The sequence below is a fragment of the Trypanosoma equiperdum genome (assembly GCF_001457755.1).
Source record: "Trypanosoma equiperdum strain OVI genome assembly, contig: ctg_1480, whole genome shotgun sequence".
Lineage (NCBI taxonomy): Eukaryota > Euglenozoa > Kinetoplastea > Trypanosomatida > Trypanosomatidae > Trypanosoma > Trypanosoma equiperdum.
The window spans coordinates 252267-269232 of NW_027123483.1; the positions used below are offsets into that span (position 1 = coordinate 252267).

Genomic DNA, 16966 nt, shown 5'->3' on the forward strand with positions numbered 1-16966 from the left:
GTGAGGCAGAGGAAACGGCACCAGGTTTGAAGAAGATAGAAAATAAGATGGGAATGTATGTTTGGAGAAATAAAACGAAAAAAGAAATCCGGGCAAAAGGTGAAGCAAGAAACGTTTGGATGTATGCTTACCGTCGCACGCGGCCCATAAACTTCGGGGCACCGCTCGGCGTTTCCTCTTCTTCACATCACCTCCCTTTCTTTTCGTTTGCTTCTCCATCTATCAGTGCGACTCTAATACACCTCTCGAGCCACAGTGGTCATGGGTCAGTGGAAAGTGAGTAAAAAAAGCCATGTGCTAAACAACTCAGCAACAAGACCAAACCACTTCCACCTTCCACAGTCCTATCACTATGTGTGTCGAAATGCACAAGCATACGCACACGTACGCGCTGTATGCGTAAGTACCGTCTATGAAAATTTATGAATAGTTTGTTTATTGTTTTACACCGTCCAGTGCTGCATAATGCTGTCATTAAGCGGGGTACTGTGCGCTCGAAAGAAAATACCATGCGGTGGTACCTTTAGTGGCGCGATTTCCCTCAGTGGAATATGCCTCCATGACTCAGGAAGGTGGAGCACTTCCGGCATACACAACTGTTTCTCCACAGCTAACTTCACCAACGTCTCCAGCACCGAAACACCTGCGCAACAGCCATTAAAGGAGCGCTCAATTATGTAGTACACGTTCACCAGAGCTGCGTCAGATGTGTTGCGAACACCACGGAAGTCATCAACAATAACAGCATTACGCGGGTTCAGTTTGCAGCAGGCAGTGGAATTATCGAAGATTATTACCCGGCTCATGTCACGACCCAGTAGTCGGAGATCTTTGGTATGCAACGGCTCCGTAAACCACGAGCTATTGCGGCAAATGACATCATCAAAGACGGGGCCACTCTGACTAAGCTGTCGAATTACGGGGGCCGCCGTTTCCTTGGTTGAAGCAGTCCAAAGTACAACCTCTAGTCCCTGCATGTGCCGCAAAGCATTCAACATGTGCAGACAGTAGGGTCGAAGAATTGCACCGGTAGCTCCAGAGTCACGGTTGCTCACAAGTGTCTCGTCCAAATCAAGAACAACTGTAAGAACTGGGCGGCTGTCGAGAGCATCATACTCTTGCAGTAAAAAGTTCTGAAACAGCGTTCTCGCAACGGGATCAGGTTTCTCTTCATCCGACTCCTCAGCACGGTGGCGCTCTGCCGACAGCGCTGCGGCCCGTAGACGACGGCGCGTTTCTGTTGGAGAGGGAACCCCGGGGAGAGTGGCGCTCACAGATAAGCGTGAGTTACTACTACTGCTGCTGCTACTGTACACCGTAGAGTCTGTGAGCCCTCCTGCACTCTTCTCCGCAGATGAGGCCGCTGAACGCAGCTTTCTGGTGGCAACAGGTGTTTCTTCATTAGCAGTCGCAAGTGAATCGTCCTTGGCTCCACGTGATGCAGCCGTTGCAGCTCGTAGTTGAGTGTGCCAAAAAGACTTCACAACGGAGGTTGCGTTGAGTCGGCGGAAGGTGTCCGCGTTCAGACTCTCAACTCGACGGAGATCCGACATGCGGCCCTCTGCCTTTCCCTCCTTGCTTACCTATTACCGGGGGCAGACGCTAAACCTTGTGTGCAAGTCGTCTCACTTCACCACGCAGTGGTTTCCAGCTCTCGTATTTGCAACGTTGTACTCCAACTGACTACCGCAACTGTGCCCAGTGAGCAACCTTTGGTCTGAGTTGCTCAGTCACAACCACTCGGCTACTTGTTTAATCGTGCAAAATCAGCGGTTACTGCTTAGTGTGTTTTACACACTTCCTGTTCCCAAGAATCTCACACAACGTTCAATAAGCGTGGAACGGTATGCTCACCCTCAAAGACCGCAAGCAGTCGGCAGAAAGCGAAATGAATGAATGAATTTATGGGGGACCCTACCACCGGTCAAGTTCACTCACAGAGCGCCGAACCAATGCCAGTTGCACGCCACAGGATGTAAAGATCCTTAATTAAGGTCTAGGAACTGCATTAGAGCAAAACAGAAGGGGAAAGGCACAGTTAGGAGCAAGGAGAGAAATTGCGGTATGAAAAAAGAAATGATTAAACCCACAGGAAGATGCTTGAGAGACAAAAAAAAAAAAAAGTGGAACGGGACACAGTGCGAGAAAAGCTCGGCCAAACAATGCATCACCAACTGAAACTGCATAACGTATTGGCAGAAACACATAACGAACATGAGTAGCCTTCACAAATTGTGGTCACTAACGAGAAGCGCTACGGGCGTTAGTGCATGAGTCACGTCACCACATGCACAGCTGAACCGTACACATACATGTTTCTGGTTCGCGTTTGCATATATGTACATTATTGCAAGAAGGATAAAAATAATATAGAGAAGAGGGAAAACAAAAGAGGGAGACGGCGAAGGCAGTGGGAAGGACACACCATTGCCTCCACCTAATTGCCACAATAACAACAACTGTCCTTCTATCTATTGTTACAGTCACTGCAGCTCACAGCTCGCTGCAGGTGTTGGCATCCCTCCGACCTACGACCACACAAACAATAATTATACATTCTCTTAATTTACTTTCTTTTTTTTTTTCATCTCTCGTGTTGTTGGTTTCGTATTTTTTTTTCTTCTTACTGGAGAAGAAAGGAGGGAGCAGCCTGCTAGCGACACCTCTAGAGCCTCAATATTGGGTAACGAAGGGGGGAGAAGAGAAATTATCACTTGTATCTCCTTCCTTTCCCTTCACCACTCCATCATAAGCGCTTGTTTCATTTCTTCTTCCGGGGTTGCACACTTCTTTTTGTTGTTGTTGCTTCGTCCTCTCTCTATCACCTTCTCCTTCATCGCTCTTCCCGGTATTCCATTACCTCCCAACCCCCCTAAACATCACTCACTCATATTTCTCTCTAATCCTCTCGCGGTTGGCCACACTCTGGCGGCTCCGTCACACACATAAACACACATGCATATATACACATCTAAGCACCACACCACCACCATCCTTCAAGTACACCATCAATAGGACTTGCCTCATTCATAATCCATCACAAACACACACACACACACACACACATATATATATATATATAACGCACAAACCTTCCTTCAAGCCTCTACGCGCAACCTCTCACGCCTGCCCCAGGAGAATTCTATCCTTCAAGGTGATATCTATTAGGCGGTTCAGTTTGTCTACCTCCATCTGGCGCATATGCTGCGGGTCCTCTGGTTCACCTTTCTTCGGTTTACACAGAGTACGGAGGTTGGGGGACAATTTAAGAATAAGTACTGAGCCACGTGAATCTCCTACCAGCACAACCGGATCTTGCTTGTGGAAGACAACATGGGTGAGTTTGGCATTCTTTACAACCGTTTGAGAGCAAAGTGGCTCGCGCTTATTCTTATTTAAGTCAAAGACCATCACTTTACCGTTGGACGTTACAGCCGAAAAGACAGTAGAACTATACGGCGCCCACGCGACGTCACCAACAGAATCACCCGCATCAAATGTTAACAGCGGTTTTGTCGAACTCCTCAACCACAATTTCACGGTCCAATCGGCAGAACACGTGAGGAAGACATCGGGATGGAACGGATTCCAGCGTGCAGTGTACACGGGCATGGTGTGACCCTCATATCTCTCTAGGCACTGACCATTGTACCCTTTGCTGCAGAGCATCAGAGCGCCCTCCTGCGTACCCACAATAAAAAGGTTTTCGTACGCATTGGAGAAGTCAAAGCAGGTTCCACTAAGGCGACTAAGTACCAGTGATTCAGGATCGAAGACACATGCGCCCGTTGTTGTTTTCATTACATCCTTGAAAATCAATTCTTTCTTCTGCAGTGACCAACTGGTGATGCGGCCGTCTGTACTGATGGAATAGAAGCGGAGGTCTACAGTGCTGCGACACCACTGCACTTCCCATACCGGTTCAGTGTGTTTCCCCGATCTTACGGTTGCCTGACAAATCTGTTTGGCTTCCTCCTTTGGTTTATCATGCATGCGCAAGTCAAATACGCAGACCGACCCGTCATAGAGCCCACAGGCAAGCAAAGATGTCTCCACTGGGTGAAACGACAGGCACATAACACCACTTGAAACAGTGAAGGACATCTCTGGATGAGCAGGAAGTGGAGAATTGGGGACAGTGGGAACCGTGTTCTTCAGCGTGAAACAATGAATCGCACCTTTTCCTTGTCGCTGGAAGTCGTAGCTACCAAAGCCTACAGCGAACAGGTCCTTGTAACGATTGTTAAGGGCAATGCTGGTTACGGCACGATGTTTCACCTTGTTGGTGAAGAATTGCCATAAGGGCAGTAGGTTACCATCCTCCTTGTAAAGGTCACTCTCATCTTCCCAGTACTTGAAGTCTTCAATAATATCGTGGCAGTCATTCTGATTCACCATGCGCTCGATGATCTTGAGGGAGTGCTTGTACGCAGCCGAACTGAGCACCTCTTCAGCTGTCTTAGCACCACCTGATTCATCGGCAGTGCTGCTGAGTTTATCTTCCTTAGTTGGGCGATGACTAGTGGTCTTTTTCTGAACCGCCGCAGCAGACTTTTCGGTCTGGATCCGATCCTCCTCGTAGGCATCGTATATCTCCCACGCCGTTGCCATAGCACTGAAGGTTGCTGACGGCGGCGGGTCAGTCAGCACGCATCGCTCCACCATCGCATTATTCATTGTTTGACTCCCACGATCGCTGTAGTTAAACTGATTCTTCAAAATACTCGTAGAAACACCCTTATCGACCAGGTCCGGATTCAACTCCGCACGGGCAGCGAGCTCTGTGTCGTGCTCACGGCGTTGCCGGTCCTCACGTTGTTGTATCGCTTCGGGATCATCCTTCAGTACGGAGCCGCCATCAACGGAAAAGTGCCTGGCAGTTTGGCCAACACTCGGAAAGAAGCGATAAGTGCGGGCATCCTTTCTGTAGTCAAAGTACACTGGTGTGGACATGACAACAGGATCAGTAGCTTTTAAAATGCGCTCAATCACTGCGTCGCGGTCATCCTCTGGGGGAGCAGCAGCTACTGGAGCCGCATCTACGGAAGCAGCACTCCCACCGCTTGCTCGGCGTGCATTGGTATCCATTTTAACCCCTTCGTAATGATAAAAAAAAATGACCTTAAGAGTTTTCTATATAACTGGGGTAAAGAATTCAGCAACTACGGAGTCCTCTACGGTTGCTTCGGCGGTTGTAATAAGTGTGTGTATATATCCTCTTTTCGGTTTTTATTTTGTTTATTTTCTACGTCAAAAGGTGCACACCCGTTTGTATCTTAGGAAAAGAGGAAAAAGGAAAAGACATAAAGTGATTCACTACTCAGTCGCCACCGGAGCCACATGGAGAAATTGCAAGTAGATGGTCCAACCTGAGAACAAATGCGCGAGGCAATGGTCCAAAAATTAATCCAAATTCACATAAACACATTTGAGGCCAGTGGCCCTTATGACATCCGTTTAACCTCCTCTTTTCACTGTGTTAGAGAATTACGACGGATGCGTTAGCGCCTGTTCCCATTATAAAAAAAAAAGTATTTAAAGAAACGTAAGAACAGCAAATATTACAGAAAAAACATAAGATTAGCTAAAGAAGTCGGGAAAGAGATGAAAACAAACTTATGACAGGCAATTCAAATGATAAATCTGCACGCCCACATTTGTGATGTGAAAATAAGAGCAAAAAATAGATAAATAATATGCCACGCACAACATATCGGGCAGTCATCGACAACGTCGCACCGCCCGTGACTGAAGAGTGAGGCTCACGAAGATGAAGGCAAAATGAAAAGAGGAGAAAAGGTGATACCTCATGAGGCCACCAATGAAAAGAGGAGAAAAGGTCTCATTGAAAGTTTATTTACACTTTAACAGAAGCGGTTCTCTGGACTGACGCTCAGGAACAGTTTGTAAACCCGCTGCCCTGCAGCGACAAGTGCAACATCGTACGCAGCTCAAATACATGTACTTATTTATTTGGTTGATCCAACAACAACGAAAAAAACATATACAAAAATACGCGCGATAAACAACTATTTATAAGAGAAAAAGAACAGCTTAGAAATGATACAATATCAGCTGAGTGCCGAAAACCAGCAGAGCACCGTAGTCTTATCACCCCTTTCCCCGTGCGTGAACCACCGCACTTCAACCAAGGTTAACCACAGGTTTACCGACATAAGACGGCACGATTTGAGGCCCGGGGAAATGCAGATAAGAGCTGCACGAATTGTTGCGGCCAACCTCCTCCCTCAAGCGCTTCATTTTCCAAATATCGGGATCATCTGCTGAGGGACTCCTGCCCAGCACGGGACAAGGGCGACGCCATGACACGGGACGCACTTCACCACCGACAATAACACAAGCCCCACCATTATTGTCGCCACCAGTGTAATTACTACAGGAGAAGAGTGTGAGGACACGCTGAGCGAGCCCCACCTCCAACCCAGCATCCTTCTGCTCGTGCGCACGTATCACCAATGTGAACCCCCACCGCTGCAGAAAGTTATCGAGTGCAAACGAATTGAACTCATGGAAAGTATCTACCGAACAACCGCGCGCGTGGTTGCAGCGGAAACCTTGAGAATTGAAACCATTTCGCTGCGGCAGCGGCATTACTGCAGCCATATTACCACTTTCCTCGTCTGTAAAAGATCCCATCATATCCGACACACCTTGTGGAAGCGAGTGTCTCTTACGCAACGATGGGGTCGTACACGGATCGTTCCAAAGTAACTCACGAGCAATGCGCCGGCGCTTAGCAGTCAGGCAGTCATCGTTATCATCTGGCATAACACTGTAAAAACGAACATCACCCGGGCCACCAGGTACACTCTCCAAAAGCTCTTGCATCAAATCCTCCCCAGGGATATCATCTTCAACTTGTGCAATCGCATCATTGGTAGAGGAAAGCCCATCGCAACTGTACGACGAGTTACCATTCTCTGCACCGTGTTCTTGCCAAAGTTTCCATTCCGGAAATGGAGCTGCTGCGTTCCCTCCATCTTCATTGTCGCCCATCGTGGTGCCAGCTTGCACGAGCTGTCTCCCACGAAGTCGCGGAATACCACCATGGCACACAAAAGTCGTGTCATCAATTATGGCCACTAGGGGAAGCACTGCAAAAACATCGTTAACGCGTCTCCAAAATATGCTACCTTTCTCCTCACCGAAAAAGGTCAAACACTTAACCAGGAATGACGTTTCGCCATAGAGCTCCGTATCACCATTCACCCGGTCATCCTCATGATTACCTCGAAGCAAAAACACGTTTTCGGGACACAAAGTGCACCATGCGAACAAAAAAAGCATTACCTCAACATCATGTGGGCCCCGATCCACGTAATCTCCAAGGAATAACACCGGCCTCGTCATAAGCGACCAGTGTTTGAAGGGGACAACGTTATCAAAGATTTGTTTGAGATCAGAAAAACTACCGTGCACGTCACCACAGCATACAACAGGAGAGGTAAGTCGTAGCGCTACGGGCATCGCTTTTACTGCTTTCATCATGTGAGTTGCCAGAAGCAGGAAATATTCAAAAATCTTATCTTTTGTTTGCTGAGGAAGTTCGATAAAGTTGTCGTCGTCACTCTCATAAGCATCGTTGAGATACTCCAAAACGTTTTCTGCGGCAGAACGGATCTCCTTATCCATGCATCGTTGTTGCCTTCCTCCCATTTTCTTTACACCATGAAACGTTATGTATGGATTTGTTTCGGCACCATTGAGATCTTCCGCATCGCCTGTTAGATTTATCTGAGGCTGGTCCACGTTCGAATCGCAAAAATCAGCGACGTTGCGCAGTGCCACACGTCGACCCCAAAGTTCAACAACGACAGACGAAATAATGTGCGGGGATGCTCCAACGTTGTTCAACAAACCTTGTTGACGATACGGAGTTGGATGGGGTTGCAAAAATTCTGCTTCCTCATTGTAGTAGAGGCTTGTGAACCCACCGCTAGTGGAAAAGCGCCTCACATAATTATGCAGCGACACACTTTGACTTGTTAGGCTTTGAGCACTGGTGCGCGCGTCAGCGACAAGCTCTTCTTCCGTGGGCGCCACCTCTGTCACGGTTAGGGTTGACGGTAAGGTTTCATCTGTGCTCACCTTTTGGTGCGTAATGGTCTCTGAATCAACCAGAGTCACGAAGTGCTGCGACCGCAACGAGGCACTTTCCGGATCAAACTGCGCGTGGGACAAAAGAGGTTGCGGATTAAGGGTTAACAAAAACTCCTCCAAGCGCGCAATATCGGCAGCGGAATTTTCTGGCGGAGGCACATGCTTCACATCCGCCTTAGCCGCACGCAAGTCGCGTGCAACGAAGATAAAAGAAAACTCCCGAGAGAGTTTGTTGAATGAAACAACGGCCCCCGGCGGTAGCTTCCTGGGAGCAAACGACGGCTTTATCTGAACGCCGTTGATTATCACGCGGATGCCATTACCCGTAAGCGCCAACAGAAGGTCACCTTCGGTCGTGCACGAGACGAGGACATCACAACCCCTTCGAGTAGTAATGCAACGGCCGTTAAATAAACAGGGTCCCAGTGCGGGTAGAACGACATCGCAGTTCTCATCCCAACCGACGCGTATGGTTGTGCCTGGTGTGACAAATACATACCTCTCGTCGACTGTGTTTAAATCCATATGCAAAGGGGAAAGAAGGCCTGAAACTGAAACAACTTAGTCCTTATCTAACGTCAAGAAGGGGGTAAAGAATGGTAAAGAAGGATGTGCATGCTGATAACACTAAAAGGGTGGTGAAAGCAATCGACCAGATTGCGGGAAGCCGATTCAAGACACTCATGATCAACCCAATCTATCAACTTCATATTTATCTCCTGATTAAACCCCCAAATCACCGCACCAACACGCGTTAACCACTGCACCAAGAAGTAACCAGTGTCAACAGGCAACAATCAATTAACGAGCAAAAGAACTAGTAGTAAAAGTCAGTGACAATAGCTATAATAATAACAATAAGATCAGCTGCAACAGACACCTTTTAAAAAAAAAGCTCTTATCACCCGTCCGCTGCGAAACTTGAAAGTTGCTGCAACTGAGCAGCGGTCCCAAATATTAACCCATCCACATCTCATTATTTCTCGCTGCCTTCAGTTTGCGCCACGGTGAGTCCAAATGGAAAGGAAGTGCGTACCAACGCTGTGCTTTTCCACTGCAGTCTAACTGAAAAACCGCGCGCAAGAGAAAAAAGGGAGCGCTTATATTATCCACACTCACTCAAACGCCTTCCCTACACATTAAGTGACGTAACGTCGGTACCCACATGTTTGGCACTACCACTAAAAGAGAGCAAAATGCGGAAAGGAGAAAAGAGAAGAAAGCACGATCACACAGCAATACGGCGCATGTGAACATATACAGGTATATGTAGAAACATATCAAATAACAGAAAAAGGGAGGTATGGCATACACATTAGAGTTATCATTTTTTTTCTCACACTTTACTTTAGGAGAAACTTTAGAGCGTTGCGATTCGGGTCGTCGGCTGTTGACCTCAGTTGAGCGCGGGTTACTTATAAAGATCGTCTCGACACCGCACTATTCCAACGTATTCACCTCTCCCTTCTATTAAATCGTGGCATGAAGGTTTCGGTGGATGACGCGCACACACACACACACACACGTACAGTTCCTTCTTGCGATCCAACACCCAAACGTTACAACTTGCGCCGCTTCAACGAACTCGTCAAACTACCAAGTGGGTCACGAGACCTTTTTTGGGCTGACCGTTTGGCAACCGCTGTCGTATGTTTTTTTGGTGCGCGCACCCGCCTACGGTAACTCTCCGCAGAGTCAGCTCCTTTAATACGCATATATTCCGGCACATCCACCACTGTTTGGTCGCACTTTGTATCTCCCTTGGAGCGTGAGAGAATACGCTTGAGGACGCCACTGTCTTTATCACCCATATGGCTCATGAGGTGCGCACTACGCGTAAGCTCCGCCGCGACGGCTGCAACGCGCTGACGGCGAGTAGAGGAGCGGGTGATCGATGCCAACACATTGTCCACGCGGTACTGCAATCGTGACGCCGCATGTCGATCCAGCTGCTTGAAAGGAGCGAAAGATTGGAATGTACCCCCCAGGTAGTCACGTAGTTGCTGCTTCACCTTCCTCGCTTGATGAAGGGTTAAAAATGTGATGGCCACTCCATCTTTGTTTCCGCGCCCAGCACGCCCCACACGGTGCGTGTAACGGGAGAAGTCCGAGGTTGTGGCATTGGTAACACCATCAAAGAGAATAACATTGCTCACATCAGAGAAATCAATACCACGATGCAATGCACTACCACCCTCATCACCACCCGCAGCGAGAGACTTCCTCTTTCCCCGTGAATTAGACCTTGGAGTAGAGGTAGTCGTCTCCTCATCACCGTCAGTTGCACCCCGCATGCGGTCCAAGCTTTCAAGCGTCCCATCTGTACACACAAGTGTGCCAACCTTCCCAGTTTGAAAGCGGCGAAGCGCATCCACACGAACATTCATCGGTAAGTTGCTGTCATATACGAGAGCGTTGATGCCCAACTGCGCAAGGAAATTATGCAACTTGTATGTTGTATCCTCAGAGTTCACGAAGACAAGGGTCTTACCCTTAATGTGCCCTAGACGGTAAAGTGCATACAACAGGGTGTGATGATGGCACTCATCAGTTGACACCAAGTAGTAATGGCGCAACGTACCAGCGGCTGCTGCACCACCGCGAACCGTCACACGTGACTCCAACACAACGTCCTCTGCCCCCACTGGCCCTTCACAACCTGTCGGTTCCTTCTCCCCGTCATCTGGCTTAAGTGATACCGTTATTGGATTATGAAGTAGCTGGCCCTTAATCTGAGCGACACCATCCGTTAACGTGGCGGAAGCCAAGATTGTCTGCGCAGACGTTGGTAGCACTGATTGCACTGCTCGTAGTGAGCCCTCCGCAATCGACATGATCAGGTCGGCCTCGTCAATCACAACGCAACGCAGCGGCTTCATGTCATCTGAGGTAACAGAACCATTGCGGCACAGTTTGCCCAGCGAGGCAGCGGTGCTAACAAGTATTGGTGCAGCGGTGAGGCGCAACGCATTTGCGGTGGATACACGTGAGGTTAAATCATTCACTATAATTCGCGGTTTCACATATCTTGTCAGCGCATTAGCGACCTCCACCGTCTGCTTGCAGAGTTCCTCCGATGGCAACAATATTAGAGCGACAGGGTTTTGCGCGTTGCGGCGGCCACATGCACGTTCATTCTCGGTAATAATGCGCTGTATTACTGGAATGAGAAAGGCCCCAGTTTTACCGGTACCTGTCTGTGACTGAATCGCCAAATCTCTCCCCTTCATCGCCAACGGAATACATGCGCTCTGCACTGGGGTAGGGGCCTTCCACTTCAGTTTCTTAATAGCCTCCACCAATCGGCTATCTAACGCTATATCCGACCACGCCTTGCGTACAACGTCACTCGGTGACCCACTCATCTCTACCTTCCCAGACGCTCCGTAAACGTATGCCCTCCTCTTTCCACTACCGAAGCCTATAACCGTGTAGCCTCTCGGTTATCGTCCCTCTTTCACCTCAACTTTTACAAATAAAGAGAAGACACAGAAAGGTATAGAAAAGCAGTGAATATTACCCACCGTCCAAAAAGAGGGAAACTGCGACATAGTGGAAGACCTCCCCCACCTACCTCCGTAAATTCCCTCTTGCCCTCCCCTACCATGTTCAAGAAGCCAGTAGAACGGTGAAAATTAAAACAAAGGATTAGCAGTGGTAGTGATTTTTCTGGTTCCTATCGTGAAACCCCTTCTTTAAGAAGTATAGAAAATATCCCTTGGTCTCCACAGCATGACACTCCACGCATCAGCAGAAACAAGTTGACCCTCACATCCCTCCTGCCAATCCCATGACACATCAGTCACATTCTCGACATGACCGGCGTGCTTAAACAGCAGACGATTGGCTGTCACATTATACACACAGCACATGGCATCACCTTCGCCACCAGTACAGAAGAGGTGTCGCGAGTGTGGACACCATTGTGCCGATGAGATAGCGCCTTCGTGAAGCTCTACAGTCATTACAGGGTGCAACGTGTAACGAAGATCATAATAAAACGCTTCACCTTCCTCCGAGCCCACTAGAAGCGAGGTACCATCAAGTGGAGAAACCGAAGAAGACGTTGCCGGCACTTCCAGACGGAACAGTTGAGATAACTGAGGGTCACGTATGTCGCCTCGCAAGACAGCGCCAGACTCTACTGATGCTACGAAGCTGGTTGGCTCCATCCATGAAAAGGAAACCTCGTTCACGCGCGACTCATTTTCTATGGTATATTTTTGGACGCAGGAAACAACCCGAGGGTCATCTTTGGACATGTTTGCGATTTGCCAAACACAAATTCTACCGAGGGACCCGGCCGCAACGGTACCATCGGTAGTTGTGCTCCAGTCGAGTGCACCACACGGGCCATTTCCCCCCGTTAGGGTTAAAAGGTGTTGCCCCTCACCGTGCCTCTTGTCCCAACGGTCTTGCTCCCTAACCACAGCTTGCAGAGCGGACATTCGCTTGTTATAAAGTGCACGCTCCTCACCGGTATCCCCTTCACTGGGTTCATTTGGAGGAAGCGGAGCACGTGGGCGCGGTGGGTCATTAGGAAACTTATTCAGCGAGATTCTTGACCAGTCAAATACATAAGCATTGCCATCTTTAGAACCGGAAGCAATAATGAGTGGGTTGGCGTGCATGTATCGAGCGGTGAGTGGTTCACCATCATGAAGTATAGAACGCTCTATGCGCAGCCCAACAGCAGAGGGTGCCATTCCGTAGCCACCAACCTCACCCGTAGCCTCACAGTATGTGCTGTACGTGGCATCAAGAGATTCAGCACAACTTGGTGTTGTGACAGAAAGCAACTGCAGGTAAGATTGGTCTCCATTACATGCACGCGTGCAGCACAGAAGCGTGCGAGTGAGTAGCCCTGGTTTTGAGGTGCTGAATGGCATTAAACGTACTGCCGGACTCTCCCATACAAGGTCGATGTGAGTTAACCTCTGGTAGAGATCACGTGTGTGTTTTCGCCACGTGCGGTACCTTTTTGTCTCCTGGTAGGAACCCTCGCCAACTCCCGTAGCCGCTACGGAGCTTGACGGTGACGACTCCTTTATGGGGAGGGCCTCGCCTCCTTCATGGGGTTCCACCGAGGCTTTTCGCATGGATAGTGCTAAAGAGACTCAAATAGATACAACCAGGAAATGCGAAAGACGAAAAGAGCAAAACAGGAAGGAAGATAAAATGGTTAGCAGAAGGGACGAAAAACGGCGCAAAATCCCTCCAGTTGAGGGTTCACTCCCCTACAATGGCATACAAGACACGAACTTACATCGGTAAAAACGTGTGAACTGGGTTAAGTGCGAAAGGCAACCTTAATAGTGTGTCCCCTTGTCAGGTGATGTCCCACTTAACTCGAGAGCAACCGCCCACTCACACACACTTCTTATACGAGGTTCACGGAGGTACATGTGGCACATTATCTATATCACCGGTATTATGTCGGGGGTGGGAAGTCAAGTCCCGAGCACTCACAACTGAACTCGCTCAGCTTAAACGTTGAAAACAACTTTGATGAGTTCTAATTCGGTCGTTAAGCATGGGGGAAAAGGAAAAACAAAAAAAAAGACGTCATTGAGGAGGAGAAAGAAAGGATAAAAAACTGACCCACCAAAAATCCTAGCCAACATCGGCCTCCGTACACGCGAGTGCATACACGCTACGCGTATTACCGCTTCGACTTTCCTGTTTGAGCTTCACTCATTCTCGCCCTACATTTTGCCCCTGGCGTGAACAACAACCGTCCCGTCTAATAGCGACGCCATTTGTGCTCACAGATATTACAGATACAAAATATAGTCATCGGTTCGTCGGCTGATCGTGTCTGTTTTTGTGTCCAAGTACAGTTCTTGGCCTTACAAGATGGACAAGGAAAGAGGGTAGAAGTGGTGGACGTCGCTTTCCGTATTTCTGTTAGATCCGTATCCCTGCTACGTGCCAAGAAGGCCGCTTCCTGGCGCTCACGCTCTTCGGGATTCAACAAATCCCTCTCTTTCATACGCACCAAAACCTCCACACTAAACTTTTCTTCAATAATACTCTCTCGAAGCTCCCTATTTTTAGCATCACCCAAATGAACTAACAACATACGGAATGTGTCAGCGGACTCTGAGCGCCCGCCCGGAATAGCCTTTACAATACGCAACGCCATATCCGCAACACGTCCCTCATCCTCTTCTTTCCGTCCTTGCATGAGTGCTTTGCATAACAGCGTTTTCCACTTTGTTAAGCGGGTGTCCCCTTGTCTTCCCTCAATATTTCTCACTGTGACAGATGTGTTATTTATACAATTGGGTGTCACCGGAGGCGATGTGGGTGCCCCCAAAGCCGTTTTGGACTCCTCTCTGAAGCGCTTTACGCCTATTTTCCCATCATTGGAATCCTTACCCATTGGAATCTGCACGTACGCTGCAAACTTTTGAGACTCTCTCTCTCTCTCTTTCCCGTTTAAACCTGTGCTGAAAGAAGAGAAAGAAATTGTCACGTACGAACGCTGAGAAGGAGACGCAGCGTGCCTTTGCAGTCTCCTCTCGTTTGTTCTCTTTTTTTTTTTTTACCTTTCCACCTTTCCCCCACTGATTCAATTAACAACAGCGTGGTGGATGTGTGTGGGGGGGGGGGTGGAGGGTAAACGTCAGTAAAAGAAGAAAGGAAGGAACAAAAAATCAAAAGAATAAGAATGTAATGACGGGCGAAAGAAAAAAAACGAGCGACGCGTTGTTAACGAGCACACCATCAAAACGAATAGACAAACAGAAGAGCATATATATATATATATATATATATATATATATACACATATTTATTTATTTATTTATAGAAAAAAACAATCAACTAATGTCTTCTAGGACTCCACATCCTCGTGATACGTTGAGAATCAGTGACCCTAAAAGTGCAGGAATAAAACACTCAACTTTCTTCCGAGATCAAATAAGCTCCATAACCTCCAGACTTGAGAGGTCAGATCATTTTTAACCCACTGCGAGTAAATCCGCGCATCCATTAATGATACAATATGAGAGAACTATTTAATATCATTTTTCCATGCTGATGCAAATGCTTCCACACACACACACACACACTCCTCTGCGCACTACATTACGCACAGAAATACCAAAATTAAAGACACCACACACTTGCAACTGGAAGGACTACTGTCCCCACCTTTACATCCCTTTTTCCTTTTATTTACTCCTTCACTAATAGTAAAACTCACATATATGTTTAATGAATGTTACAAGCGCGCATATGCAACCACGGAGATGCCACGGTGGTCATTGCACAAGTGCCTCCATACACAAACACAAGTATACACAAAATAGACTCAAAAAAAAAAAAAAAAGATCAAGAATAAGAATAAGAATGAAAGAGAATGGAAAGAAAAAGTTGCATGGATGGAAAGAGTGTGAAACAACAGATACCAATCAACCAAGAATAAACATCAATAAGTTAGAAATTACAAGGTTGAACATCATAAGGGAGGAGGTGAAGTCACCACCTATGCAGTCCCTCCCCACCCACTCTTGCACACGTACACAAGAGCAACAAAAACGCGGCAATTTGTTTAATCACCTCTTCTCTTCTTTTGTCTCTTTTGTTTTTCTTTTAAATCTTTCTCTTTTTTTCGTTTTTCTTCGCTTTCTTTGTTTCGACCCTTACTTTTCTTTCCTGTCGTCTTTCTTTTTTTGTTTCTTTGTCTTAATTCTCTTTTTTCTTTTTTTTATTGTGTGTTTATTTTTTTTTTTTAACTTTCTTCACGATTCGGGTTTTGAGGGTAGTAATAATGAGGGAGGGGAGTGTGTATGGTAGTGGGAGTAATAACCAAAGTAATAATAACAAACATGATGAGACATATGTATATGCACAAGCACAGTGCAATACAAATACACATATGCATTTGTAAAAAAAAAAAGGAAAAGGAAGAGGAAAAGCGGGTGAATGAGTCAATAAATTACCGACATTAAAAAGCTGAACATAACACGACGGCGGCAACAAAAATTGCTCGCCGTTTCTTCAAACTATCATTCGAAGCACGTAATCGACTGGAGGAAAATGAAAAAGAAGAAAAGGAGGTGGAGGAGGAGGTGGAGGGTGGTGAGGTGGAAGTTACGGGAAAACAAAAAAAAAGAAACGAAAAAAAAACAAAATAAAAAGTAAAGCAGAAAACAAACACAAGAAGAGCAATAGCGGCATTTGTGAATAATGCATTTCGTAAAGTTGTTATTAAATAAAATATGGTAAAGAGGGAAAAGAAGAGAAACAAGAAGCGCAGAGGAGAGGAGAGGAAAGGAAACAAATGCGGCTGAAAGGAGTGGGGGGAATGAATAAAAAAAGAAAAAAACAGAAAGCACTGACGGGGAAACGGAAAAAATACCAATAAGAGTAATAGTTGTAATCATAATAACAGAGTGATGACAAGGAGGAGGAAAAGAAAAAAGAAACAACAAATCAAATATATGAGTGCAAGAAAATAAAAACGCTGAAAGAGACCCAACTACCTGCAACTTTCGAGAAGGAGGGCACAATATTTTACACACAAAAAAAAACACACACACAGTAGATTTCCTCAAACACTAAATGGAGATATTACCATTACCCCTTCCGCTCCCCGCCACACATTCACCTCTCATTTGCATACCCCCATTTAGTTCCTCTCATGAAGTACCTGAAGGCCGCTTAATGAAACAAATTCCTTTACCCGAAGAAAAAAAAAAACATGTACATGTGAACTTCACACGTACACGCACGCACACGCAACAAAAAAAAAAAGAAGAGAAGAGAAGACAGATACAGAACATGAAGGCGTTCCCCTCCCCCTCAACAAACAAACAAACACACACACACACACACA

At 47.0% G+C, this 16966-nt stretch overlaps 6 protein-coding genes across 6 annotated transcripts; all 6 read right to left on the minus strand.

The window, feature by feature from the left end:
* Positions 1–443: 443 nt before the first annotated feature.
* TEOVI_000493000 (TFIIF-stimulated CTD phosphatase, putative) lies at positions 444–1553 on the minus strand (the record flags this gene model as incomplete). Its single annotated transcript, XM_067221763.1, has 1 exon — positions 444–1553. One exon carries the CDS (start codon positions 1551–1553, stop codon positions 444–446), a length of 1110 nt encoding a protein of 369 aa, XP_067077864.1.
* A 1567-nt stretch (positions 1554–3120) lies between these two features.
* TEOVI_000493100 (Dynein intermediate chain 1, axonemal) lies at positions 3121–5088 on the minus strand (the record flags this gene model as incomplete). Its single annotated transcript, XM_067221764.1, has 1 exon — positions 3121–5088. The coding sequence occupies one exon, from the start codon at positions 5086–5088 to the stop codon at positions 3121–3123; it is 1968 nt and encodes a 655-aa protein (XP_067077865.1).
* Positions 5089–6144: 1056 nt separating this feature from the next.
* Positions 6145–8646, minus strand: TEOVI_000493200 (kinetoplastid-specific phospho-protein phosphatase, putative; the record flags this gene model as incomplete). Its single annotated transcript, XM_067221765.1, has 1 exon — positions 6145–8646. The coding sequence occupies one exon, from the start codon at positions 8644–8646 to the stop codon at positions 6145–6147; it is 2502 nt and encodes an 833-aa protein (XP_067077866.1).
* A 1034-nt stretch (positions 8647–9680) lies between these two features.
* On the minus strand, positions 9681–11486 carry TEOVI_000493300 (ATP-dependent DEAD/H RNA helicase, putative; the record flags this gene model as incomplete). The annotated part of the gene is made up of 1 exon (XM_067221766.1): positions 9681–11486. One exon carries the CDS (start codon positions 11484–11486, stop codon positions 9681–9683), a length of 1806 nt encoding a protein of 601 aa, XP_067077867.1.
* A 330-nt stretch (positions 11487–11816) lies between these two features.
* TEOVI_000493400 (putative WD40 repeat protein) lies at positions 11817–13220 on the minus strand (the record flags this gene model as incomplete). The annotated part of the gene is made up of 1 exon (XM_067221767.1): positions 11817–13220. One exon carries the CDS (start codon positions 13218–13220, stop codon positions 11817–11819), a length of 1404 nt encoding a protein of 467 aa, XP_067077868.1.
* A 644-nt stretch (positions 13221–13864) lies between these two features.
* On the minus strand, positions 13865–14506 carry TEOVI_000493500 (transcription elongation factor s-II, putative; the record flags this gene model as incomplete). The annotated part of the gene is made up of 1 exon (XM_067221768.1): positions 13865–14506. One exon carries the CDS (start codon positions 14504–14506, stop codon positions 13865–13867), a length of 642 nt encoding a protein of 213 aa, XP_067077869.1.
* Between the last annotated feature and the right edge of the window lie 2460 nt (positions 14507–16966).